Raw genomic sequence first — 24,125 nt, 5'->3', positions numbered from 1 at the left:
ATTCATGAATCTGTCTTGGCTATTTTTTTTTTCAGCTAGAATTATTTTTAAAGATGTTCCCTATTTTAATAGTTGTGTAATTGTTCTTATTGTCTTATTACTCTTTGCACCATAGACTTTAAGACATAGAATTATAGAGCTTGGATCATGGACATTTTAGTAAATTTGGAATTTTAGTAATATATATAGTATTCAGTACACTATTATAAATTATCATTGGTATTATAATTACTTAAAATTTTGGTTTGTACTGCTGTCTACACTGTAATTCTGGAAACTCCTCTGTGACTCACTGACCAGTTATAGCTCACACAGCCATAAGGATGTAACTCAAGTCCTTGCCTTCCCCACATCTGCTCTGTCAATTGGCAATTCTGTCACTTCTGAAATTTGTTTTCCTACTTGCAACTACAGACTATTCAAAGATCCTTACCAAAGAAGCCATCTCCATCTTCCTGGGAAAGGAATGACCATGATATATAGCTGGGCTGATTATATTCATAATATATAAATGTTTGGAACTCAGGAAATTCTAAGTATTATTCTGCTGCAGTAAATTTTCTTAAAGAAAATGTATTTTGTGTTGTACCAGTCTGTACATTATAGGAATATTTTTAGGAATATAGTCTGTGTCAGTTACTTCCCATAAAATAAAAATCTGAATAACCTTTCTGGTATAGGAATGTTTTCTAGAAAAGAAAAAAGAAAAAAATGTCACCTCAAAAATTAAAAAAGAAAACAATGTTAGCAGTGTTGATTTTTGCTGGTTGGACTTTTCTTAACGATTACTCATGATGGGCTACTTGGTTTGAGCATACACCAGTTAACTCCACAAATCTCTAAAAGAAGACTTCCTCTTAACAAATACAAATTAAAGATTAAGAGTTTTTCCTCGAACATTTATGATTTTTACACAATGGTTCCAAGCACCGATGAGAAACAGATACTTTTGGTGCAAAATCAGTGTGTTGAATGAAAATATTTTCTATGGGCCCATGAGATTTCAGTATGCTTTCAGAGTTCTACTGAGAGCATAAGATCATCAATGGCATACAGTGTTGATTAGAAATTTCATGCAACAAATCATCCTACTTTAAGTAAATAAACTTGAAGAAATATGTTATTCTCTAGACTAAAGTTTATTAATAGTAGTAGAAAAATATTAATTGGTAGCATCAACCCTCTCGTTCTGAATGCTGAACTATAACCAGTTGCCATGTAGTGTGTCACCGTTATTCACACTTGCAGTTTGAGCAAGTACATTTTGAATCTCTAATAACATTATTTGAGTCTAAACTCGGTGTTAGGTATTAATGTTTAAATAGTTCTCTCAAGTGTCATTAAAATTGACTGCATAAATGTGAGCTAAGCAAGAGGACACTAACAAACATGGCCATGTGAACAGGAAAGAAACTTAGGAGGCCTCAACCCTACAAAAGGGATTACAGGCAACTGAGGAAAGTCGGCAACAGGATAGGTGGCCCTCTCCAGGAAGGAAGCACTCTAACTGATTGTCCAATAACAAATGTTTGGCCCTGTAAATATACAGGTGATTTTATATAAGCTCAATAGGTTTATTTATGAAAATATATGTGTATATATATATATATATGAATATATGCATGTCATAGCATTAATGAAAAAAGGCTGCGATTTGAAGGAGTGTAGAGGAGGGTATTTGGGGTGATTTGAAGTGAAGCAAAGGAATGGAAACATGACTAACATACAATCTCAAGAACAAACAAACAAGCATTGTTTTGATGACCAAGGAATCACTGTCCATTCAATTGATGACTGAAACTCTGTCCCGACAAATTCTTAATTACTTTGTGACACTATCTCTTTACACCTTTATGTTCTGCAGAAGAGGGAATGGATCCTTGTGCCCATGTCATCTCTACAACGATGACAAAGAGCAATTTATCTCTATAGCAGCGTGCTTCAAGCAACACAGTCTGTTTTCATTACGAAAACAATCTGACCTTGACAGTGAAAGTCTCTACTCTCTGGAACAACAGCAGTCTGCGTTCCTAAGAACTGACTAGCCAGAGCAGTACAGTCGGCCTAGACCTTACATAACAGTCTGCTGGAGTCACCACATGGTCTTTCTGGGACAGTGTGGAGCATAGAAGTTGAAAGAGGCTTTGTACTTGACAGTTTAGATCACTGGCATTTGATTGATGCTCTCATCAAAAATAAAATTCTTAACAATGGAAATAATGCTGGTCAACGCCATGGCTGTGTTGAAACGTCCCGTGAAAATAAAATGCAGTACGTGTTTGCTCAGTTTCTCTGAAGAGAGGTCTGATTTATCACCTACGTGCTTTTGGAGGTGAGTCCCGTTGTGCTGCACAAGACTTATTGGATGTTCGATTCAATCTGCTCTTTGCAAAAAACTTAGGCAGTGTGTGCACATAATCACTGTGTAAGCACACTGTTTGTTTGAAGTACATAACTGATGATTTAATGTGCATTATCAATGATCCAAATAAACCAAATATCCATTTCCTTATATATAAATTAGACTATCTTAGGCAGATTAGTCCAATTTCAATTAGTATATAATGTTCCATTTTCATCCTGAACGTTCAGAGAAACAAAGGAGTTTCTGGAGTTAGTTGTGAACTAGGTACCCTAACTAGAAGAGTGAATCCTATAAGGACAAAGATAGACTAGTTTGCTTTCTAAAGAGAGACAGAAAGAAATAGCTGGAGTTAGATGAGCCTTCTCATCTAACAGGGAGGAGTTGAGGGGATGGGAAACCACAATCACTATATTATGGTTTTTTTTTTTTATTAAAATGGAAGAGCAAACTGCAAAAATGGAGAAACACAGAATAAAAACCATTGTAATGAATATAACTTATGAACCAAATGCATCTGCTTCCTGTAACTTTTATATGTACATGTACATATATATATATATATATATATGTATATAAAATATACACTTCTGCTGTGATTACTAAATTGCAGCATGGCATTGGAAAGATTATTAAAATCAGAGGTTTTTCCCATGCTAAAATGTTTAAAGAAATTTTGGAAAGTATCACAAACACAAAACACCATTCTAAATTATTAAGTTAATAGATTAAATAAATTGCTTAAAATAAAATGTTTAAAAAGATATTGGTAGATAATATGCAAAAGAAAAATAAGTAACTAAATTATATTACTCAGTTGCTATTTCAGACCATAAGGCAAATTTGTAATGGTTAGTCTTGATGTTCTAATTAATATACTCTAATTGTGATTTTTTTAAAAAACTATGTACATATTTTAATTTTGAAATTACAATATAATTATATATTTCCCCCTCTTTTTACTCCTTTCAAATTCTCCCATCTATGTCTTTTGGTACCTTACTATGTTACAAATTTATGACCTCTTTTTCTATGATTGTTGTTTTCTGTGTGGGGGTTTGTCGTGTGTGTCTGTGTGTGTGTGTGAGTGTGACTGTTCCTCAACACATACATACAACCTACTCTATATGCGAGGTTTCACTTCTGTGTGTTTTTTCAGGGCTGATCATTTGGTGTTGGATAACCAACTGTGCTATTCGCTGAGAAAGGCTATTTCTTCTTTACTCAACCTACCTTAGATGGCTGTAGTTATTTATGTAGGACTTAGGACTCATGAGCTTTGGCCCTTGCAGGTTACCATGTTTACTGATGTCATCATTGCTCAGGTCATGCTTACACATGTATGTTTGTGAGGTTTCAAATGGTGTAGTTTTTGTCATTCCTAGGAGATATTGTGGAGCCCACTTCTGATAGATACACCAGTTACTTTTTTCATCACAAGTTGCTCTTAAATTTTACCACTGTACTACTATAAGAAGGTGAAATTTAGTAAGTATCAACTTTGCAACCTAGTAGATAATGGGAACAAGCTGATACTTATCAGCTTTATTACTTAATTTATTGACAGGGGATATGTTATAAGGTTCTGTTCTCATTACCTGGATTTGACCCTTGAGGGACAGCTTTCCTGTTCATAATTCTCCAAGGAGAACATAATTTCTAAGTAGTATATAATTAGCTCACTTTCATTATTTTCTGTGTATGTTTAATTGCTCTGCAGACAACTCCCAACCATACTTTAAAGAGCTGCCTGTGTGTATGTTTGACCTTCTTCAAGAGGGCATCTTCCTCTCTGCTCGAATGTGCCCCCATCTAACAGAACATGTCAGAAAACCTTAGCGCTATTACGTATGGAGGGATATCAATACATTGATCCTTGCTGTCATGCAAAGTAGGAACACATTTTAATGACTTACAATAGAGAAGCATATGACTTGTGAGAAGAACACAGAGAAACAGAACTCAAAACATTTTTGGAAAAAGGAAACAGAGACAGGACTTGCATGCAACTCGAACATTTAAACTAAGGTTGAGAAAGAAAACACAAACTGTACACAGACCACAGGGAGAACGCCTGCCCAGGAAGTAACCCAGTAACCCACATTTTAAAACGTGCCATTAGCATTTCGATCACATTGAATCCACTCATGCGAAGGTCTTGAGTTATGAGCCACCTACATGGTCATATTTCTTAGTATTGTGTAAAGGATGAAAGCCACAAGGAAACAATATTGTGGCTAAAGTTTAATTCATTGACAAAATGATGCTGCCTCGGGTAACTCATCTGAATATTCTCGGAGAAATAGAGAGAAATACTCTTTCATAAAAAAGTTGCCTTTAGTTTAAAACAACTACTACACATCATTGTCTTGCTAATCAAAAAGATAAAACTAGGGCACATATTTTATAGAGAAATATTGCAGTTGTATTGCACATAGGTCAAAATAGAAGCTATATGGGAATGTTTGAGAGCAAGCTAAAATCAAAACAAATAAGCCATCTTCTGAAATTACTTATAATAAATATTTTTTTCCTTTTCCAAGTCTTTCTATTTTGTCTTTTTAAAAACATGACTTTGAGCCGGGCGGTGGTGGCGCACGCCTTTAATCCCAGCACTCGAGAGGCAGAGGCAGGCGATCTCTGTGAGTTCGAGACCAGCCTGGTCTACAAGAGCTAGCTCCAGGACAGGCTCTAAAGCTTCAGAGAAACCCTGTCTTGGAAAAAAAAAAAGCCAAAAAAAAAAAAAAACCATGACTTTGAGTTTATTCAGTACTCCAACACAATCTGTTTGAATGACTGTGACAGAAGCAATTTCCTCAAGTGTACCTAGGAGATATTTCTGCCTATGCTTGATTGGACACTCTGCTGGGATCTGGCCTGAATCACACTTCTGAAGGCTAGTGGAGCACACATGAAATTTTCTCGGGAGAAATACCTTACATTCACACAGCACTTTATCTGTCTTCACACATGATTATGTAGGCAGATTTCCGCATGTGAATGACAAACTCAATAACTGAAATTTTAAATTTGTATTGTGTCATTAGTAAAATTGAAAAAATGCTTCATTTTAGTAGGCATGCATAATTCTTGTTGTTGCTGTTAAGAGCTATAACTGTCACAGGATCTAGCACACCAAGTACTCTACAGTTTCCTTCCCTTTATAGAAACATTTCTGTGACAAAGTAGAAGTCTACCACACAGAGATACCTCCTATAGAGAAAAGAGGGCAAAAATTATCCATGTTTAGTTCCTTCTAACTTAATGTCGCTCTCCTACCTTAGTTAAGGATTATGCTCCTGTGGCATCTGTAAAGTAATAATACATACAGGTGCTTTTAAGAGTAGATAACAAGAGAATATATCAACTGCTCAGCAAATTTCTGGAAACTTTAGCTCAAAACTGCCTTCTTCCCCATAATTTTATTTGAAGGATAGTGAAAAACAAGAAATAATGATGCTATCTACACAACTGTAGATGAGTTAGGATATTATGTTCTATGCAGAATGGGAGAAGCAATGAGAAATTTAGTCACTTGAAACAATGAATGCAAAAGAGTATGTTTTCAACACAAGGCGAAATTACTAGAAGTTCAAAAATACAAATCAAATAACAACATACTTATAAAGTAGGGGATTTTTGTTACATATCTGATAATGACAACATGTAATTTCTGAGACCTGCAAGACATTCCTGGGTTCATTTGAGTCAGGAATGTATTGAGACTAAGGGAATTCACTGTATGTTGAAAGTGTGGTTTGTGTGATTGTTTAGGTAGAACCACATTTTGTTTTCAGTACAGCCTTATTGTGTAGCACAATTCATCAAGCTGAAGCTCCTTCTACCTCAGTTTTCACAGTGTTGTGATTATAGGCCATATTAAACCCTGGAACTCCATCTCATGTGTGAATAGATAACAAACATCATGAATGGAGTAAAACAGATAATCACTTTTCTGTTACATAAACTATAATTAATGCCTGAAATATTAACATTTTATATGCACTTGCTAGCATATATTCATATACATACTAGCATACCAAGTAAGCAATGCCAATACACACAAATGTATACATGATCACATATAGAAAATACATGTTTATGGTATTACCAGCTTATCTTTTACCTGTACATTTACTTTGTGATCATTATACTAGATTTTAAACATTTTGTGGACTTCCAAATATAACATTAGTTTTTGTATTTTCTAAAAAAAAATTAAGAGGAAAAAGTCCAAAGTAATTCTTTGATATGCTTAGTATAATGTGTTATGAAAGCTATACTAGTATACAAGCTTTCTGTGTATATATTATACATAAATAATATATGGGAAGATAAAGGAATGTGTATTTAGTACATACATGTGCTTACTGCATTTTAATATCCATGTAAGCAACAAATAGAATATACTTCATGAATTTTTAACAAATTTATATTTATTTAAAAATATATGTATTTTAGAAAACTTTACTTTTATAAAAGTACACAGAAGGACTAAATCCAGCATCAACATGTCTATCTATCTGCCTGCCTGCCTATCTATCTGTCGTCTGTCTGTCTGTCTATCTATCTATCCATCTACCCATCCATCCATCTACATGTCTATTTACTTATCTATCTACTTGTCTATTCACCCATGCATCTATATATTAAACTATACATGCATGCACACAAATACAACTTCATATACATGTATATGTGCATAAATACATATCTTTAACTGTGGGGGAAAACGGTTAGCTGAGTAGTAATGGTTTTAAAGTGTATAGACATTATTTTTGTTCCAAAATATACTTTAAAGTGGAATATTTATGAAGGATGTATCTGCTTTCATAGTAAACAAACAAGCAAAAAATTCAGTTAGTTTTTAAGAGACTGTAGACAAGAAACACCTGAGAATATTTAAGGAAACAGCATAGAAATGAGCATGACATGAGAGTTTTACATATCCTGTGTGTACAAATTTACACTTTTGAATCAGAAAAATTCAGAGGGCAAAGAAATATAATTGTTATTAATGTCTTAATGTCGATACTCATAGTTTAATGGTTAAATAATGTGGCAGACTTACACAATGGAGTACTACACAGCAGAGAAAAATAATGTTATCTTGAAATTTGCAGGAAAATGGATGAGGACCCTAAGAGAAACACACATGTATCTAATCTACATGGGAAGTACAAAAAGACAAGTTCTCCTGAAAAAAATTGGAAGTTTAGGGATGATAGGAGAGCGTACAAGGAGAGCAGGGAGGAAAGGAGGTGAGGTGGGATTCCCTTCTGTATGCTATGAATATGTTTTATTGCCATTGGGTAATAAAGAAACTGCTTTTGGCCAATAGCTTCATAGAATATAGAAAGGCTAGAAGAGATATGTAGAGATAGTAGGTGGAGTCAAGTAGATGCCATGTAGCTTCCAAACCTCACTGGTAGACTTCAACCTTGTGGTGATGCACAGAAAATAGAGATGGGTTAATTTAAGATATAAAAGGTATCTAGAAATACACCTAAGAGATTGACCAGGCAGTGTCTTTATTAATACAGTTTCTGTGTGATTATTTTGGGTTTGGGAGGATGGGAAACAAACAAGCAGCCTCTTTCTACAGGGAGGGGAGTGGATAAAAATATATAGCTCTATAAAGACAATAAAAATAAATAAATCTGAGATTCAAACCTGTAAATAGTTTTATTCCAAATTATCCTTGCAAATTCCTTACTAATAAAATTCCTCAAAAATTCTTATCTCAGCTGAATGTGTCAGGCTTTGCTGATTTCCCGTGGGAGACCCTACAGACCCAGGGGAAATAGGGACACCATGAGAACAAGGCCATAGAATCAACTGAATGGGACTCTTGGGGGCTCACAGAGATCAGTGAACCTGTAGGAGCCTAATCCAGGGCCTCTGCTGAGTAGTTTGTTGTTCTTGTGAGATTCCTAATAGCGTAATTGGGGACTGACTCAGACTTTTATATGCTTATGGGATCCTTTCCGTCATACCGGATTGCCTTGTCCAGCCTTGATATGATGATATGTACCTGGTATTATTGTAACATATTATGCCATGTACATTGATGTCTCTAGGAGGTGTAGTCTTTTCAGAGAAGAGAAAAGCTGATGAGGGGGTGGATCTGAGGGAGAGTTGGAGGTGTGGAGGAGAGACTGGAGTCAGGAGTTAGGGGAAACTATGATCAGGATGAAATAGATATGAGAAAAAAAATGATACTAAAGAAATTTCATTCAAAAATGTCCAATGACTATAAAAGACAGTAAACAAACTTTATCTCACTATTTAGCATGTACATATGAACTTCTATACATACAACACTATGTTCCCTGGGTAGTGACGTTGAAAGAAAACTGGCAATTGACCAACCCAGCTACCGCCCAGGCAAAGAACCAGGGCTATGAGTAGCCCAGCCCAAGATCCACAGAATCTATGAACTGTTGGAGCATGTAAAGGGGAGTAACCTAGAGATCCAAAAGAGCAGGATCTCCATGACACAAAACAACAGAATATCCCAAAAGAGCCCCAGTGAGAGCCCATTAGCAGTGGCGTACCAGAAACCAAAAGCCGCAAACCCCACCAATGACTCAGAAATGCTTGTGACTAAGGATGAATGAATGGGATGTGAGAGAACAAGGAGAGACGTGGGACCCAATGTATGATGTGAAATCCACAAAGAATCAATAAACGTTAGAAAACAGAAGGATAATCATGAAGCTCATGAAGCATAGATTTTGTGCTACTTCCTAGGGCTTTCAAAATATAGACAAAAAACCCCATTCTGTGAGTTAATGAATGATGATTAAGCCTTTAAAATAAAAATTCTGAATTCAGTGAGATGTGGGCTATTTTATAGTCAATTTTTCATATTCTTGCTCCATATTCTGGTAACCATTAGATTTTAATCCCAAATATTCATTCATGTACTAGGTTCCCTTTTGCTATTTTACAAGACTTCTTTATTTTTTTTCCTCTGGTTTAACTTCATATGACTTTCAAAGATAGATCATACATTCCAATAAAACCTAAGACTTTCCTGAGTTTGGGGGTTGTTAATTTTTTTTTGGTGCCAAGAAAACAAAACTAAAATTAAGTCAGAGTTTAAAGTTAGTCGTTTCATTATTTTCAGATAACATAGTTTAAATAATATCGTCTGACTGTATGATAACTTCCAATCGATCCTTATATTCAGGGACCTTGATACCCTTTATCACTTAATCATCCTGTCTTTAATTGTAGCGCTCAGAAAGGTCATCGTGTTTCAGCATCATAGTAATACTCTCTGGAAACTGTGTGTTCTGCTCCCTTAACCTTTCATCAGTCAGTCCACACCAGTAACCAATAGAGGACCTGAAACTATTTCGTTAAACTGTTTAACCACAGGTTTTCAGATGAAAAAGCCAGTAGGACTTACCGTGCTAAATATGTAAAACTTTTATCTTTTCGATTTTGATTTTGTTAATTTCAGATAAGTCCTGTTTTACCATGGCCTTGTAATCTTGTTCTAACCAGGGTTTACAGTTTGTTATTCTCTTTTAGGATTACAGCTACACAGAACAAGTTGAAGGGACACGACACACTGCCTGTAATGTTAGTTCTATAACTCCTTATGTGCATTTGCTTTTTGATACACCATGTCTACAACTTTCCATCTCATTTGAAAGGTGATTGGCTACCCCGGAACTATTTTTTTTTTTTTTTGCATGCCACCTTTCAGGATTCCATCTCTTGACCCTAGAGGAAGGTACACAATTATATGAGTAAGAATGTCATAATACACCTTCTAGCAAAGTCAAGAATCACTCCGGTCAAAACGACAGAAAACATGGTGACCACGGATTAACATATCACACATTATGACTATCGGATTTATCTCAAAGCTCTTTGGATTACAGCACTTACAAATTATTGAAATGGTTTTCAAAAAATAATTATGTGAGAAATATAAATAAGATGAAACATAAAATATTGACAACTGAAGAAAAAATAATTGATTTTTTTTACACTTTACAAGGTGAAATAAATATAGCTGTTGACTTAGTTACTATAAAGGCAAGGCAGGTGATTCACTTGAGTGTCCCAAGAGTTAGTTGCCTGCCTGGGAGAGAGCAGACACTTTCAAGCACAAAAAGAAAACAAAATAAGACATAAAATGTCTATAAATCTTTCATTAATATTTTGTTAAGTATATTTGTTTCTAACTGCTTAATAACTTCAACTGTACAGTTGAAGTTTCAATTTCATAATTTGCTTTGGTATTTAACTACAGAATATTAGCTAGAATCCAGCAAACATATATCAGTTGACATATTAAATTTGCTTTATATTTGTTCTAATCAGGAGTTGAGTATGTGGTTTCTAGACCTAATCATCTATCTCTGGAGAATATATGTCTAAAATTAGAAAGAGATCTACTTTTAAGAGCAATGTGATACTCAGCACTGATATAAAAGTATGAGTTTTTAACATAATCAATTCAAATTGTAATCTCTGTTTGAAATATTTCATTCTTCTCAGTCAAATTTTAAAATAAAAGGATATTTGTTCATTTAGAAATAAATCTAGTTTAATTATAATCTAAATGAATATATATATGAAACATCTCATCAAACATAGTAATGCATATTGAATAACTTGATCCAATTATAACATTTAATTGTGAAGAGGATAGTATCATGTAAGAAACTCTGGAGGCTTAAATGGGAAATGGTAAACATTTTCAGGGAAATGTTTCAATAATAAAACAAAACAAAAACCTTGAGAATAGTTCCTATTATACAAAGAAACTATTTTAACTCTGGACTTGGATTATTTATTTTTCTTTTAGGAATTCTATTCTTGTATTTATTTGTTTTCCTAAACATGGTGTTTATGTCCCCATCCACCATGTCCAGCCTATATCTCTTTTTCCTGTTAGTAAATTAATTAAAATATCTGTTCATGTGCAGGATGTGACATCCCATATTCAAAAATATTATTGTACTTCACTCATAATAAAGGTGATTCCCCCCTAACAAATTCCCAAATTACTTTCCCAGCCTGTGCTTCAGTATTCACAATGGGCTCTGTGTAGACTCATTTCTCACTTAACTTTCTCAGTGCTTCTCTCTCTCTCTCTCTCTCTCTCTCTCTCTCTCTCTCTCTCTCTCTCTCTCTCTTTCTCTCTCTCTCTCTCCTCTCTCTCTTTCCCTCTCCCTCTCCCTCCTCTCCTCCAAATCTCATGTTATTTGTCACTCGAGTCTGACTTTTATCTACCAATCCATTCTTTATTAATCTTTACAATTATTATTTCTTTTTAAATCTAGTCAAATAATAAGACTGCATTTTAAGCTTTTGCGAACTTGAGGAAGAAATTACACATCCCTGCCAGTATGCTCTGCTACAATGTCGCTGGAACATCATATGCCTGTGGGTCCACCATACAGCCTCTGCATTCACCAATGTTTCCTTCATATTTATATGTACAGTATTTAATACTTAAGACACATTCATAAACAAACAGATATATGTATCATGAATCTATTTATTTAACACACTTACTGTGTACATAATACCACTGACCTTTTTGTCATTTCTTATTTTTAAGCAATGAATTATTCCTTATATAATTTTAGTTAAGAACTTGTTTTCTTTAGACAGTTTCTCTGTGGCTTTGGAGCCTGTCCTGGAACTAGCTTTTGTAGACCAGGCTGGCCTCGAACTCACAGAGATCCGTCTGCCTCTGCCTCCCGAGTGCTGGGATTAAAGGCGTGCGCCACCACCGCCCGGCAAGAACTTGTTTTCTTAAAAGGGAAATGGTACCATAATTTGTAAAAATGGCAAGTGTGATACTGGTATGAAGCATGAAGATATATAGTCTCAGTTAAACTCCTGTGTTACTGATTGTCCTCATATAAAGATAGTTGCTCCTTTAACAAACCTAACACTTGTATGTCCATCACATTGCCTATTAGACATTTAGCATGTCATCAGTTTTACCGCAAATTCTTATTACCCTCAGTCACAGGAAGAAATAAAAATCAGTACTTTGTTCATGAGCAGGCATCAATGTCAAATTCAACAATTTGCATTTCCAAAGCGGGAAAAAAATTAAGTACACAAATAAAATTCATATTTGAAAATATAGAAAGCACTATAAGATAATGAAAATGTGTTTACTTTGGAGGTCTTACTGATTCTCCTTCCTGGCTAGAGAAAATCTTTAGTTACGCGTTTCATTGTGCCAAGGACAGACTGGTCCTTTCCAGCCACTTACCCTCTGACAGCATGAATAAGTCTCAGTGATGGATAGGCAGTTCGCACTTTCAGCTTATTCTTAAGGATTAATGCATTAACCCATTCCACGTGCTTCTCTCCTCCTTTGACCATGAAAGCAGGAATCCAAAGGACACTGTCATTCAGCATGGAAAGTCTATGCACAAATTTCTCTCTGTCACTCTCATTCCGAAAGCCTCCAAATGCTCTTTGCACAACTGATGGATTCATGGTAATAAAATCTGATTTAGTCCCCACATCGGCAGCAAACTCCACCACGGGAGCTAGATTACACCTGAGGAAAAAAATTAATGGAAAAATGAAAAATAAATATGAAAAATTTACTCGTAAAATGATGTGAATGAAAAAAATGAGGAACTAGAATGTTTTTTCATCAATAGGCATATCAAAACAAAAAAAAAATCTTCCCAATTAAACTACCTGGCAAAATTACATGTTCAATGAATCAACAAAATATTAGAAATATTACTTTCAGTAAAGAAGTTAACTCCCAGTAGAATTCCAGTTCATCTAATCTGTTAGATAGTTTTTGTCTTCACAAATCTGTATAATAGGAGTTCATAATAAGTGGAATTATAAGAACAAATTTATGAGGGCTTTGTTGTTATGCAGCAGGAGAGCTAAGCGATATGTTGTTCACATAAAGAAAACAATGAACTTTCTGGTCGGCTCTGTCCTGTTTGTCGGGCTTGAGTCTTTTCAACACCTTTATAATTATTGCTGAATAGCTTGCTTTTTAATACTCTTCGTTAAGGGAATCTATACCATTTGTGTAATACTGTCCACTACCTCCTATAGACCTTTATATTGAATAAAATAACAAAATAAAATTATCTTTTTTTAGCCCGACGTTCCGAGATTTTAAATGTGTAGGAGAAATGTCCTCTCTAATCCTCCTGCAGCTACTCTGTAGATTCTTGCAGTACAGGGCCTTCTGCATCCCTGGGTTCATATCAAAGAAAGAAATAAGATATGTGTTTCTGAGTTTTACCATGGAATCAAGATGTTTTAAAAAGAACCTACACCTAAATTTATTCATGAAGCACGATCTCATTCTCATATTGAAAGATTTGTGATGCTGTATTGAATATTTCATATTAATCATGGATCAAGAAACCCTTAATACACTTATTTTAGTTTGTTGGAATGCATGTTTCAATTAGTTTGTAAAGGAACACTTAGATTTTCTTCAAACAAGCCTTTTATCTTCTATAAAAGAAAAATGTCTTTCCAATGCATCCCATCTATGCATTCATGAACACACACCTGCCAATATCTAAAATACAGCTTCACCCCCGTCCGTCCCTCGAAAGAATGAATATAGATCTTATAGTTCATTAGTTTTACAACATTCTTTATTTCTCTTCCATGAATTTGCACATCAATTAAATTCTGAAAAACTTAAATTTCCATTAAAATGGAAATAGTGTATCCTACTGTAGAAACATTGTCTTAGATATAACTCTATCTCTCTTAATTAATATATATTATTTAATAGATCTCTTACAACTTTACCTATAACAATAGATATTTTATATCTCACACTATTAGGTAAAGTCATTATTATCCAGCGGAGCTATTTAAAGGGGAAAAATATTGACACTTAATATTTGCATATTAGAAATTAAAGGTTATATTTTGACATACATCTTTATGCACGCTATCTCGTGTAATAGAGATTTTACCTGTTCTTAGTCCATGTCACTAATTTAGTTGAACTGTAAATCATTTCCTTTATAATGTAGACAGTCAGAATAGGATAGCCCTGAACGGCTGTTGCACTCAGAAAAGCAAAAATTTCCAGGACAGTGGACAAAAGAATAGAAAGTATATTTCACCTAATGCTCTATAATGTGTGCCATTATCAAAAAAATCTGTCACGAAAATTATGGCATACTGAGGATCTAACACATGATTATTATTTGGTTTGAATTTACTGGGTAACAGGGTCTCCATGTAGCCCAATTTTTTCTCAATCACATATAGATAGTTTTAGCCTTATATATCTACACTGTAAAGGGTAACCGTGTACTCCAGATCCCTCTGCCCCCACCTTTTAACTGCTAAGACATCAAGTGCCCACAAAAACATCTGAAATGCTAACACCTGCACCACACGAATATTTAAAATATCTAACATGTTAATCAGTCTGATTATAATGTGAATTTGGATCCTGTAGAGAAAAGGCTATTCTAAGGGTTATTATTATAGATGCTATCTCGAGTAACATCCAAGATCATAAATTAACAGTAAAGCTGACAAGATCCTGTCAAGATAGATGACACCATACATAGCTCACTGCTAAAAAAGAAAAGAAAAAAACACCCATAAAACCTCAGAAGATGCTTTCTTTGTAGATAACATCTATACTTCATGATACCAATAATATAAAATAATCAGAAACAATTCTGCTAAAGAGAGGGAAAGTTTTTACTGCTGAATCATCTACTGAGTGAGAAAGAGTTATGATTATTCTGTTTATATTTCCTTATAGCCTAAAGACTTTTGTCCAATCCCATAATTCCTCAGTGTGCACTATTTTAACATGAACTAAACATAGTTCTGACACACAATTGTGTGGACATATACCTGATAAATGAACATAATATTTAAGTACTTTATAAATCCTTACCCATAGATTAATACATCTCTCAACCCTCATTGCGGAAGCCTTTATGTGAAGTAGACAGTCATTAACCCAGAGACCCACATTGGGCAGGACACACAGAATAAGGAACTGTGGTATGTTTAGTCCTACATGGATCATATATGTCACACCCCTCCCTCCAAGCATTAAGGATAATTTTGGAAGAATAGAAAAGGCTATAAGGTCTAGAGATGATGGGTAAATACAAGGAAGTTTTGTCCTGCTGATCTAGTAGAGCAGATGCAATATGAAGTTAGAGGAAATGTAACAGCATGAATAAACTCTATGAAAGCTCAAGCCAGATCAAATCCCATGTGGAGAGGAAGAGTGGGCACAAATTCTTACCCAAGGAGCTATTGTCAATTGATAGCTGCTGGGGGCGGGTGGTTAGTTCTTTTAAGAGTATTGCACTTGGTAAGTCTACTGCCCTGCAGTGGCAGATCACATATCCAAGGATGTATGAGGAGGACAAATTAGACTTGATAGGTGGAAAAAAAGAACACAAGGCTGGACAGGCACTGAAGGAGGATTAGACCTGCGAGGAGTGGAGAGGGGTCTGAATGATCATAATTATTGTTCAAAATTCTCAAAGGACTAATAAATAATGAAAATTAAATTTTTGGCATAATCTTAAAAATGAGGAGAGTTAAAAAGAAATACAACAATTAGAGATCAGTACTAACTGAAGACATTTTAAACTTTGGATGCATAAAGACTCCTATATAAAGCTTTTGTTTGCTTGCTTGTTTCAGAATAGGGTTGATCTTAAAGAAAAAAAAACATGTTTAATGCAAAAAAAAAATGAAGTTCAATGAGGATGATGATGACTTAAAGAACATTGTATCTCCTATGAATGTCAAAAGCTGTGTCTATAAATTCTCACCAGCTTGACTGCCAAAGGGTATTTAGACCTGCTAAAGTGGGCGGAAGAGACCTTATCCACACAGAGAGAGCTATAGGAATGCAGAGTAGAAGAAAGTGTTCTCTGAAAAGAAGTACTTCAGTTGGTAATACAGTTCCAAATAATGAGCTCTGAACACATACATATGAGTAAGCATTATAGAGACTGAGAAGGTTATATCCAGGAATATATGTGCATATACATATATGCACATAAAAAAATTAACAAATAAAATAGGTGATATAATATGCAAGAAAAATAAGGAGGGTCATATGGGAAGGTTTGGAGAGTGGAAAGGAAAGGGTGAAATGATGTCAAATATTATAATCCCGAAAATAAAATTAAAAAAGAACAACTGGAGATGGTAGAATAAAAAATAAATTTAACCATGGTATTTTAACAGCTTGAGCCTAGACCACTCAGGCTTCAAGAAGAATGGTCGTAAATATACTGAAAATAAGGAGAGAAAAAGATACACCATAAAACGTAGCTTACATTGGCTATAAAAGGCCATTTTATCACTGTTGTGGAAGTGAGCAGCATGGTTCCCCCCCCCCCCACACACACACACTGGAAATAAAGAATAGAACCATGACTACATGTAGCTGGCAAATTACTATGCAGATAAGCCAGATATCTAATTATATAAATAGGTGAACATCACATAATCAAGTAAAATATTAAATAAGCTACCATAATGAACGGGCAATGCTTCCCTGTAGCAGTGCAGCCAACTAGTTAGCCTAGATGCTGGAAGCAGCAATGTTGCTGATAAAGCAAGACTGTAACTGTTTCTCAACACAAAGTTTCAGACTTTCTAAATATCTTCTTTGAAAGTGAAGAATGTGCGATTAAACAGAGTGCCTCGATAAATTATGAAGTGTTGTGTGGTTACTCAGTTTCTTCTTAACATTGTAAGACAGAGGTGGCCGATTTCAGAATGACAGATCTTGATAAGCCAAACTGCTGTGAAGATATGAACACTTAATAGCGATGAGTTCCTTTGTCTTTAATCAAATTATTTTCGTATTTCCAAACTATTCTTAATAAATAAAAAATTTAAAAATGCACAAACTTGGAAGCCTTGGCAAGCTTATTCTTAGCTTATAAATTCTCTAATTCCACATTATTGACAGCGTTTGCAGGAATGATATGGATCCGACTTCATTGAAGTATTGAACTTTCTTCTGTGACCCCATACTGTAAATTATTGTTTTTCTATAATCCGTATGTGAAGTGAAAGTGCGTCTATTTGTCACGGCTATATAAATTATCTTATAATCCACAAAGAAAGAAATGATTGCTGCATGTATGAATTCTAAAGGATCATGGAACTCCCAAGCAAGAAATTACTTATTGGATTTATCATCATTCTCAACGTTTCTCTTATATTATGTTTCTATATTCTAAATAAATAGGATATCTCTCATTCATTCATTCATCAAGAACTCACTGTTCAAACATAGCACTATGTTCAAAATGCTTCCCTAGCTGTTTTAATGGTCATGCTGTTCTTCAAGGATCTTATTAATCCCAAATATAATGTGGACAGATATTATCAATACTGTCAGCAAAACTTGGTCATTCAGTTAGCCACTGTTTATTCACTCAAGTTTTTTTTCAAATTATATATATATATGTATATATGTGTGTATGTATATATATATATATATATATTCACTGAAGACTCTGCTGAAACATGGGTTCTGTGTATCTGGAGAGTGTTAGGTATATTAGATTAAAAGAAGTGGCTCTGAGTGAGTTGTATTTGGGTATTTTCCATAGCTGTGGTTAATATTCAAACAAGCTTCTATATATATTTTTTCTGCTGTGGCCAAATCCACCTACCTTTCTTTGAGTTAACATTAATCTCTCAGCCATAGCTAGTGTTAGCATTTGTCAAACCATATCTGTCCCATAAAGAAAGCTTTTCAGGCTATCTGCAATCTTCTATCTTAGTTCTCAACTTGAAGAGTCAAGCAAAGGGACAGAGAAAGTCTTCCACCTCTCATATTTTAGACTTTTTGTTGATCTCAGTATTGCTGATAAAATTGGAATATAGGACTTGACAGCCACTCTGCATTTTCTGGGTTGAAGGTCTGAGGCTCCATATAGACATAATACCAATCAAATCAAATGTATGAAAGCTTTGGAAGAAAATAATTATCACGCATTAGTAAAAATGCCAAAAACCATCTGATAAAACTTTTATATATGAAACAGAAATCCACCTACATGCAGGTATTGCTATCTGTAAACAAGGTGTAAGAAACAAAACAGAAAATTCACTTGCTTGTCACAGGGCAGGGTGCCTTGTCCTCTCTTAGGATTGGAGGAGGGAGGGGTGTGTAGAGGGAGTGGGAGGAGGAGAGGGAGTGGGAATTTGGGTTGGTATTTTTTAAGTAAAAAATAATAATTAAAAAAGAAGACAAAAGAAATACATGTATTTTTCATAAGGTGTTATAACTAACACATGTGAATGTTGTTATTGATATAGTAATTGATGACATCCTCAACTGGGTATAAATGCAAAGGTGACATCTCATGAAAACACTGATGAGGAAAGACATAAGAATTTTAAGAATTTTTTTTTAACAAACTCGAGTAATCTTTTGCATCACTGTAAAATGTGGAGTGAATAGGAGATTTCAATGTCTAAAGAAATCCCAGAAAGAAAATGCAAATCCATTGTAAAATGGAAGTTTTAGGCACAAATAAGCATGTTAGACTGTCCTTTTGTACTTCAGTTAAACAAAGATGGAAATGTTCATAAGTGCGACAATCACAAGGATATTTCTAGAACGCATGACTTAACAGCGTGGAGTGGGATCTCCTACACAGGAGATATTTGCCCAGGTTTGCAGGCATCATTTTTATTTTCATCTACCTCTACCAGTATACTCTAACTCAAACCTATGTGACTGACAAGAAACTATTTTACGATTTCAAAAGTTTAATTGTCCTTTTTTTGTATTTTCTCTCTTCGTAGATGCTCAGTTTAGAAACAGAAAATATCCATGAAATTGTACACATATGTGTCTATATATACATGTATTCCATATTGAATAGAAAAATATCACTCAGTAAGCAATAAGGCAAGTTTAAAGGTTCATTGACATGCTTAATTGTACTTAAAAATGACACTACAAAATGAAATCTAATAATCAGGAAACCGAAGCTATCACACTGAAACTTAGTAACTCATGTATGATGAGCAATTTATTGTGATTAGAAAAACTAATTATGGACCCTGATCATGTGCCAGAAACCCTCTTATTGTCTTTGCGTATAGTATGGTACAATTCTAAAATCGTCACATAATAGACACACCGGTGTTAAACATTTTCGTTGATATAAATCTCACCTCTTATGTTTGTGGAAAGTAGTTAGAAATCAACTCTAAGTAACTTAGATGGGGAGTTCTTTCTTGAAAGGATGATATAAAATCGCCATAGCCTTCTTAGATCTGTTAAGTCTCCCAAGGTCTCCTGCCAGAGCACTTACAGACATTTGGAAATTTCACTGTGTTGAAGACTTCCTCTCATTGTTTAAGGCCACAAATAAGAACATCTGTTTAGGTCACTTCCTTTGTTGTCAGGTACAGAATTAAAGTAACTGCTTTGTTTTCGTTTTGCACCTGACAGCAGGCCCTTTACTGTGTGAGTAGACCTATCCCAAACAAGAAGATTGGTAAGTCAGACTTTCAAGAAGTTCCAGAGATCAATGAATGCCCAATTAATCACTCAGCATCCATATGCAGTGGCTGCCCGTTTCTAGAGATTTAGTACCAGGCACCCTCATTGCCAGTTCATGCTTTGCCCCTTAAGTGAGCCCAATGATTAGTCCTAGCCGCCCAATTTGCACAATGAGAAGAATTACCACCTATCATGCCTTTTGTATGAACTCCTGTCTCCTACTGAACTCCTCCCGGGCTGTCTCTGAAACCCTTCAGATATGAATGTACACAGGAAAACACTTGTCTGTAGAGTTCTCTTCACTCCTCTGAGTCATTTCCTACTTCCTGTTACTCCTGCTGCCCCGACAAGAGCAACATCTTGGAGATTTCTCATACTTTTGCCTCTTTCTACTCTCTTTGCCTCTGATGGCGTGTTCCCTCCCATTCTTCCAACCCCTCCTTTTTACTCAACACTCTTCCACCTTGCCTACATCTTGCCTGGATTTTTCCTATAACTTCAGTGAGTTTGTAATTTCTAATTTCATCTTCCTCTCATCTTTTGTTAACATTTACTATTTGTGATCATTCTCATTCGCAAGGATTCAAATAATGTGAGATTTTAATACTTATGTCCCAGAATTTATCTCAGATTTTTTTTTTTTATAAATGACAAATTGATTAGTTAAGACTAAGCATTCATTGGCAGGAGTGGACCTTCAGAAGTAAGTCTCAAATCATAGGGTAAGCAAATATCACACTTGGACCGGAGCAGCTGTCTTGCTTTCATTGAAGACAATGGTAACAGTTTTTCTCGCCCTCTTTCCCTCTCCCTCTCCCTCCCTCCTTTCCTCCCTCCCTCCCTCTCTCTTTCTCTCCCTCTTTCCCTCTCCCTCTCCCTCTCCCTGTCCTTCTCCCTCCCTCCCTCCCTCTCTCTCTCTCTCTCTCTCTCTCTCTCTCTCTCTCTCTCTCTCTCTCTCTCTCTCTCTCTCATTATCACACTGTTTGCTATGTCAGTTTTAGCATTAGACAATATACTCCTCAGATTGTATCTAATTTTTTTCTTTGTGTCATTCATTCTTACTAGTAGTAAAGAAAATAATTTGCTAAAAAGAAGACAGGTAGTTAAATAACTTGCCTTGAGTGTATGAGATTCTGAGTTTCATTCGCAAACCCACATGAAAATACCAAGTGCAATAGTACACATATATGACTATGTGATGTGGAGGCAAAAACATAGGATCTCTGGGGCTTACAAGTCAACCAGTCTAGTCAATTCAGTGTGCCTCAGTCCAATGAGAAGCCCTGTCTAAAGGAAATGGGTGGTATTTTTGAGGATGCCATTTAAGTTTGAGCTCTGATTTTCATGCACACTTGAACACAATTGCACACAAACAAACACAAAAAAATGTGCACATATGTACATATACTCATATAACATATTTGACTAAGTATATGAAAATATTTGGTATCCATGGATTCTAAAATTCATTGCAAACACTCAAATATAAACGCAAACATACTCATACACAGAACTATAAACATTGAATTTCTCATAAACACAACAAAATACAAAAGTAACATGATCATAAGTCCATTTCCCTGAGGAGCAACCTGGGTCACACAGGGGTTCTGAGTAGCCCCTGGTCATTTGTCTCAGAGCCAGAGCAGCAGAGCTGTCAAAGTCCTTAATCTATGCTAAAATATGTTTAAGATTTGAAGCAAATAATTAATTAAATACATAGTATAAAAATATATGTTCAATTTTATACTCCTTGTTATCAGTGAAGAAATCTACCATTATGATAATGAATATGACCTTTTTATTCCAACTTTTTCATAAATCTCTAAACACTATCATATGACTTTTCGTCTTTTCATAAATGTGAACACACACACACACTCCCAAGGCCAGCTTTAACTTAAATCATTATAAAGATCATATTCCCTGATGATATATGTAGTCTTAAGACAAAGTGTATCTGCTGAACTCATTTTAAATAAAATGATCATCTTAGATTTTATAAAGGAATTAAAGAGAAAATTCTAGTAGTTCACTGTCTTTGCCTTAAAAATTTATTCATGATTATTTTAAATCAAACACTGCACCTGGACTTTTGCCTGATTCTCAAACTCTGGAGATCCTACAGATATATAAGCTAAACATTAAAGGTCACCTAACTCCCCCTACCACACACACACACACACACACACACACACACACACACTTAGATGTCTTTGCTAATATGATTTATTTAACACTGGGTCCTGGAATATCAATATCATTCTCAGAAGATTCAGACAGTCTCTTACTATCTAAGCCTCTAGAACACTACCAGGTTATCAGTCTGTAAGCATGGACATTTCCGTATCTTTTGCCAGAAGAAGGAAACAACTTCACATCCATCACATCATTCTTATTCCAATAGCATATGGTGTAAGTATTGTCAACAGTCACACGTTAACATGACTGAAAGACCTCTATCCCTCCCGATATTGTTCTTGCTCTTCCTATCTCATTTTTTACAAACTTCTCAAAATTCCTTGCAAAAGAAGTTCCCTGAATACATTCTGTTTTCTCTAGCCCTATTGATATTTTCTTGGGTGAAGTACCATCACATTTCTTTGAACTATTATTGCAATTAGTTTCTAATTAATTTCGTTAAATAAACTAGATTCATTTGTGAGTCATGAATTAATTTGGGGGCATGAATGAGCAAGTTTGAAAAACTGGGGAATACGGTAGATTAGGATAAAAATAAGAGTATTCCCATCACATACTTTATGGAAATTTTGTGTAATCATTTTAATTACTGCTCATGTGTCCAAATACAGCAATTGCAGTGGTAGGAGTGACAGCAAGAGTAGATAATGATGTAAAATGCATTATTTATTATTCACCATTTTAAAAAGTTATTCAAAGTCGTTGCTCTCAAGGACTTTCTGCCTTATGTATTCGGCTTTAGCAGGGGCATTCTGTGGTAAAATGCATATTTTATCATGCTGTTCTCGCAACTCAAAATTGAAATGGCTGCATCCAAGATTCTAATAGTGGCTTTCATTTCAGACCTCCTAATTCCCAGAGATTTCTGTATATGTACTTTCTATACCTTATACTCTAGTGGCATTACCTGACACACGGACCATACAGTTTCTACCACTCTATGAATGTCAATGTGTGCATGAATCATTAACTTGAAAATGTCCTGTGTTTTTTTTAAAGGGTTAATACCCATTTACAGCGTTTTAGACAAAATCGATAGCATTAATTTATTGGCCTACTCTGAAGTATTTATTTATAATGATAAATATAGTAAATTATGTAGAAGAAATATGTTCAATGAATTAGGGAAACAAAAGAAAATGATGACCATTATCTAATGTACTTTGTATGTGGATGTGTTCATTGAACAATCCACAAATACTCATCTTGAAATTTCAGAGGTACTATCTATGTTCCAAGCCGTATCCTGAAAACTTGAAAAGTTTTAATCATATGCTGGCATACCTCTTATACAATAGATAGTTTTCCAAGACTCATTGTTTAAGAAAAACATGTATCTTTGGCATTGTGCTGAGAAGGACAAAGAAAACCATGTTACCACCTTATTAGAATTCCTAGAATTTCATTTTATAAACCCTGTAGCAACTCTTCTCATTGTTAGCACAATCGCATCACATTTTTTAAGATTACTTTTATTACTTTTAATGACACGAAGTTGTATATGTTTGCATGTGGGTATAGGCAGATGCATGCAGGGTCCATGGAGGTCAGGGTTCTCAGAGCTCCTGGAACTGCAGCTACAGAGAACAGTGAGAGGCTGACGTGGGTACTGTATCCTGAACTCAGATTCCCCAGAAGAGAAGCAAGCGCTGTTAACCATTGCACCACCTCTGTAGCCTGAGATTCAGGCTTCCTTTTGTTTCCACTGTGTATATCTGTGCTATGCAGCCAGAGCCGAGGTAAGCACAAAGAGGAGCTCAGAAGTCGTGTTAAAATAGTCCAACATTCTTCTAAAACAGCCTTGCAGCTGCAATTGTTTAACTTAAAACAAGAAATATGGTGTGGCAGACCAATGTGCCTATTTGAAGTGACAAGTTGTTTCTATAGGTATGTGCAGGATTGTTCAAGGTAAGTCGGGGAAACTGGGCAGATGCTGAGGATTAATCAAAGCTTTCCCACAAAATAAAACAAAATAAAAACTCTAAACCAAAATTCATTCTTAATGAGTGTTGGCCTCAAGTATTGCCAAACAAAGTCAAG

The 24,125-nt window shown here is 35.1% G+C and overlaps 1 protein-coding gene across 1 annotated transcript in view; it reads right to left on the bottom strand.

Moving 5' to 3' along the window:
* The window catches only part of St8sia4 (ST8 alpha-N-acetyl-neuraminide alpha-2,8-sialyltransferase 4), an 89,268-nt gene that overhangs the window by 32,217 nt on the left and 32,926 nt on the right, over positions 1–24,125 (bottom strand). The window contains exon 4 of the mRNA XM_038339316.1: positions 12,621–12,914. Coding sequence (XP_038195244.1) covers positions 12,621–12,914 — 294 coding nt within the window. The remainder of the gene's footprint in view (positions 1–12,620; positions 12,915–24,125) is intronic.

Source organism: Arvicola amphibius, chromosome 8, assembly GCF_903992535.2.
Source record: "Arvicola amphibius chromosome 8, mArvAmp1.2, whole genome shotgun sequence".
Taxonomy (NCBI): domain Eukaryota; kingdom Metazoa; phylum Chordata; class Mammalia; order Rodentia; family Cricetidae; genus Arvicola; species Arvicola amphibius.
The sequence above is the reverse complement of the archived record's forward strand: the minus strand, read 5'-3'. Positions and strand labels throughout refer to the sequence as shown.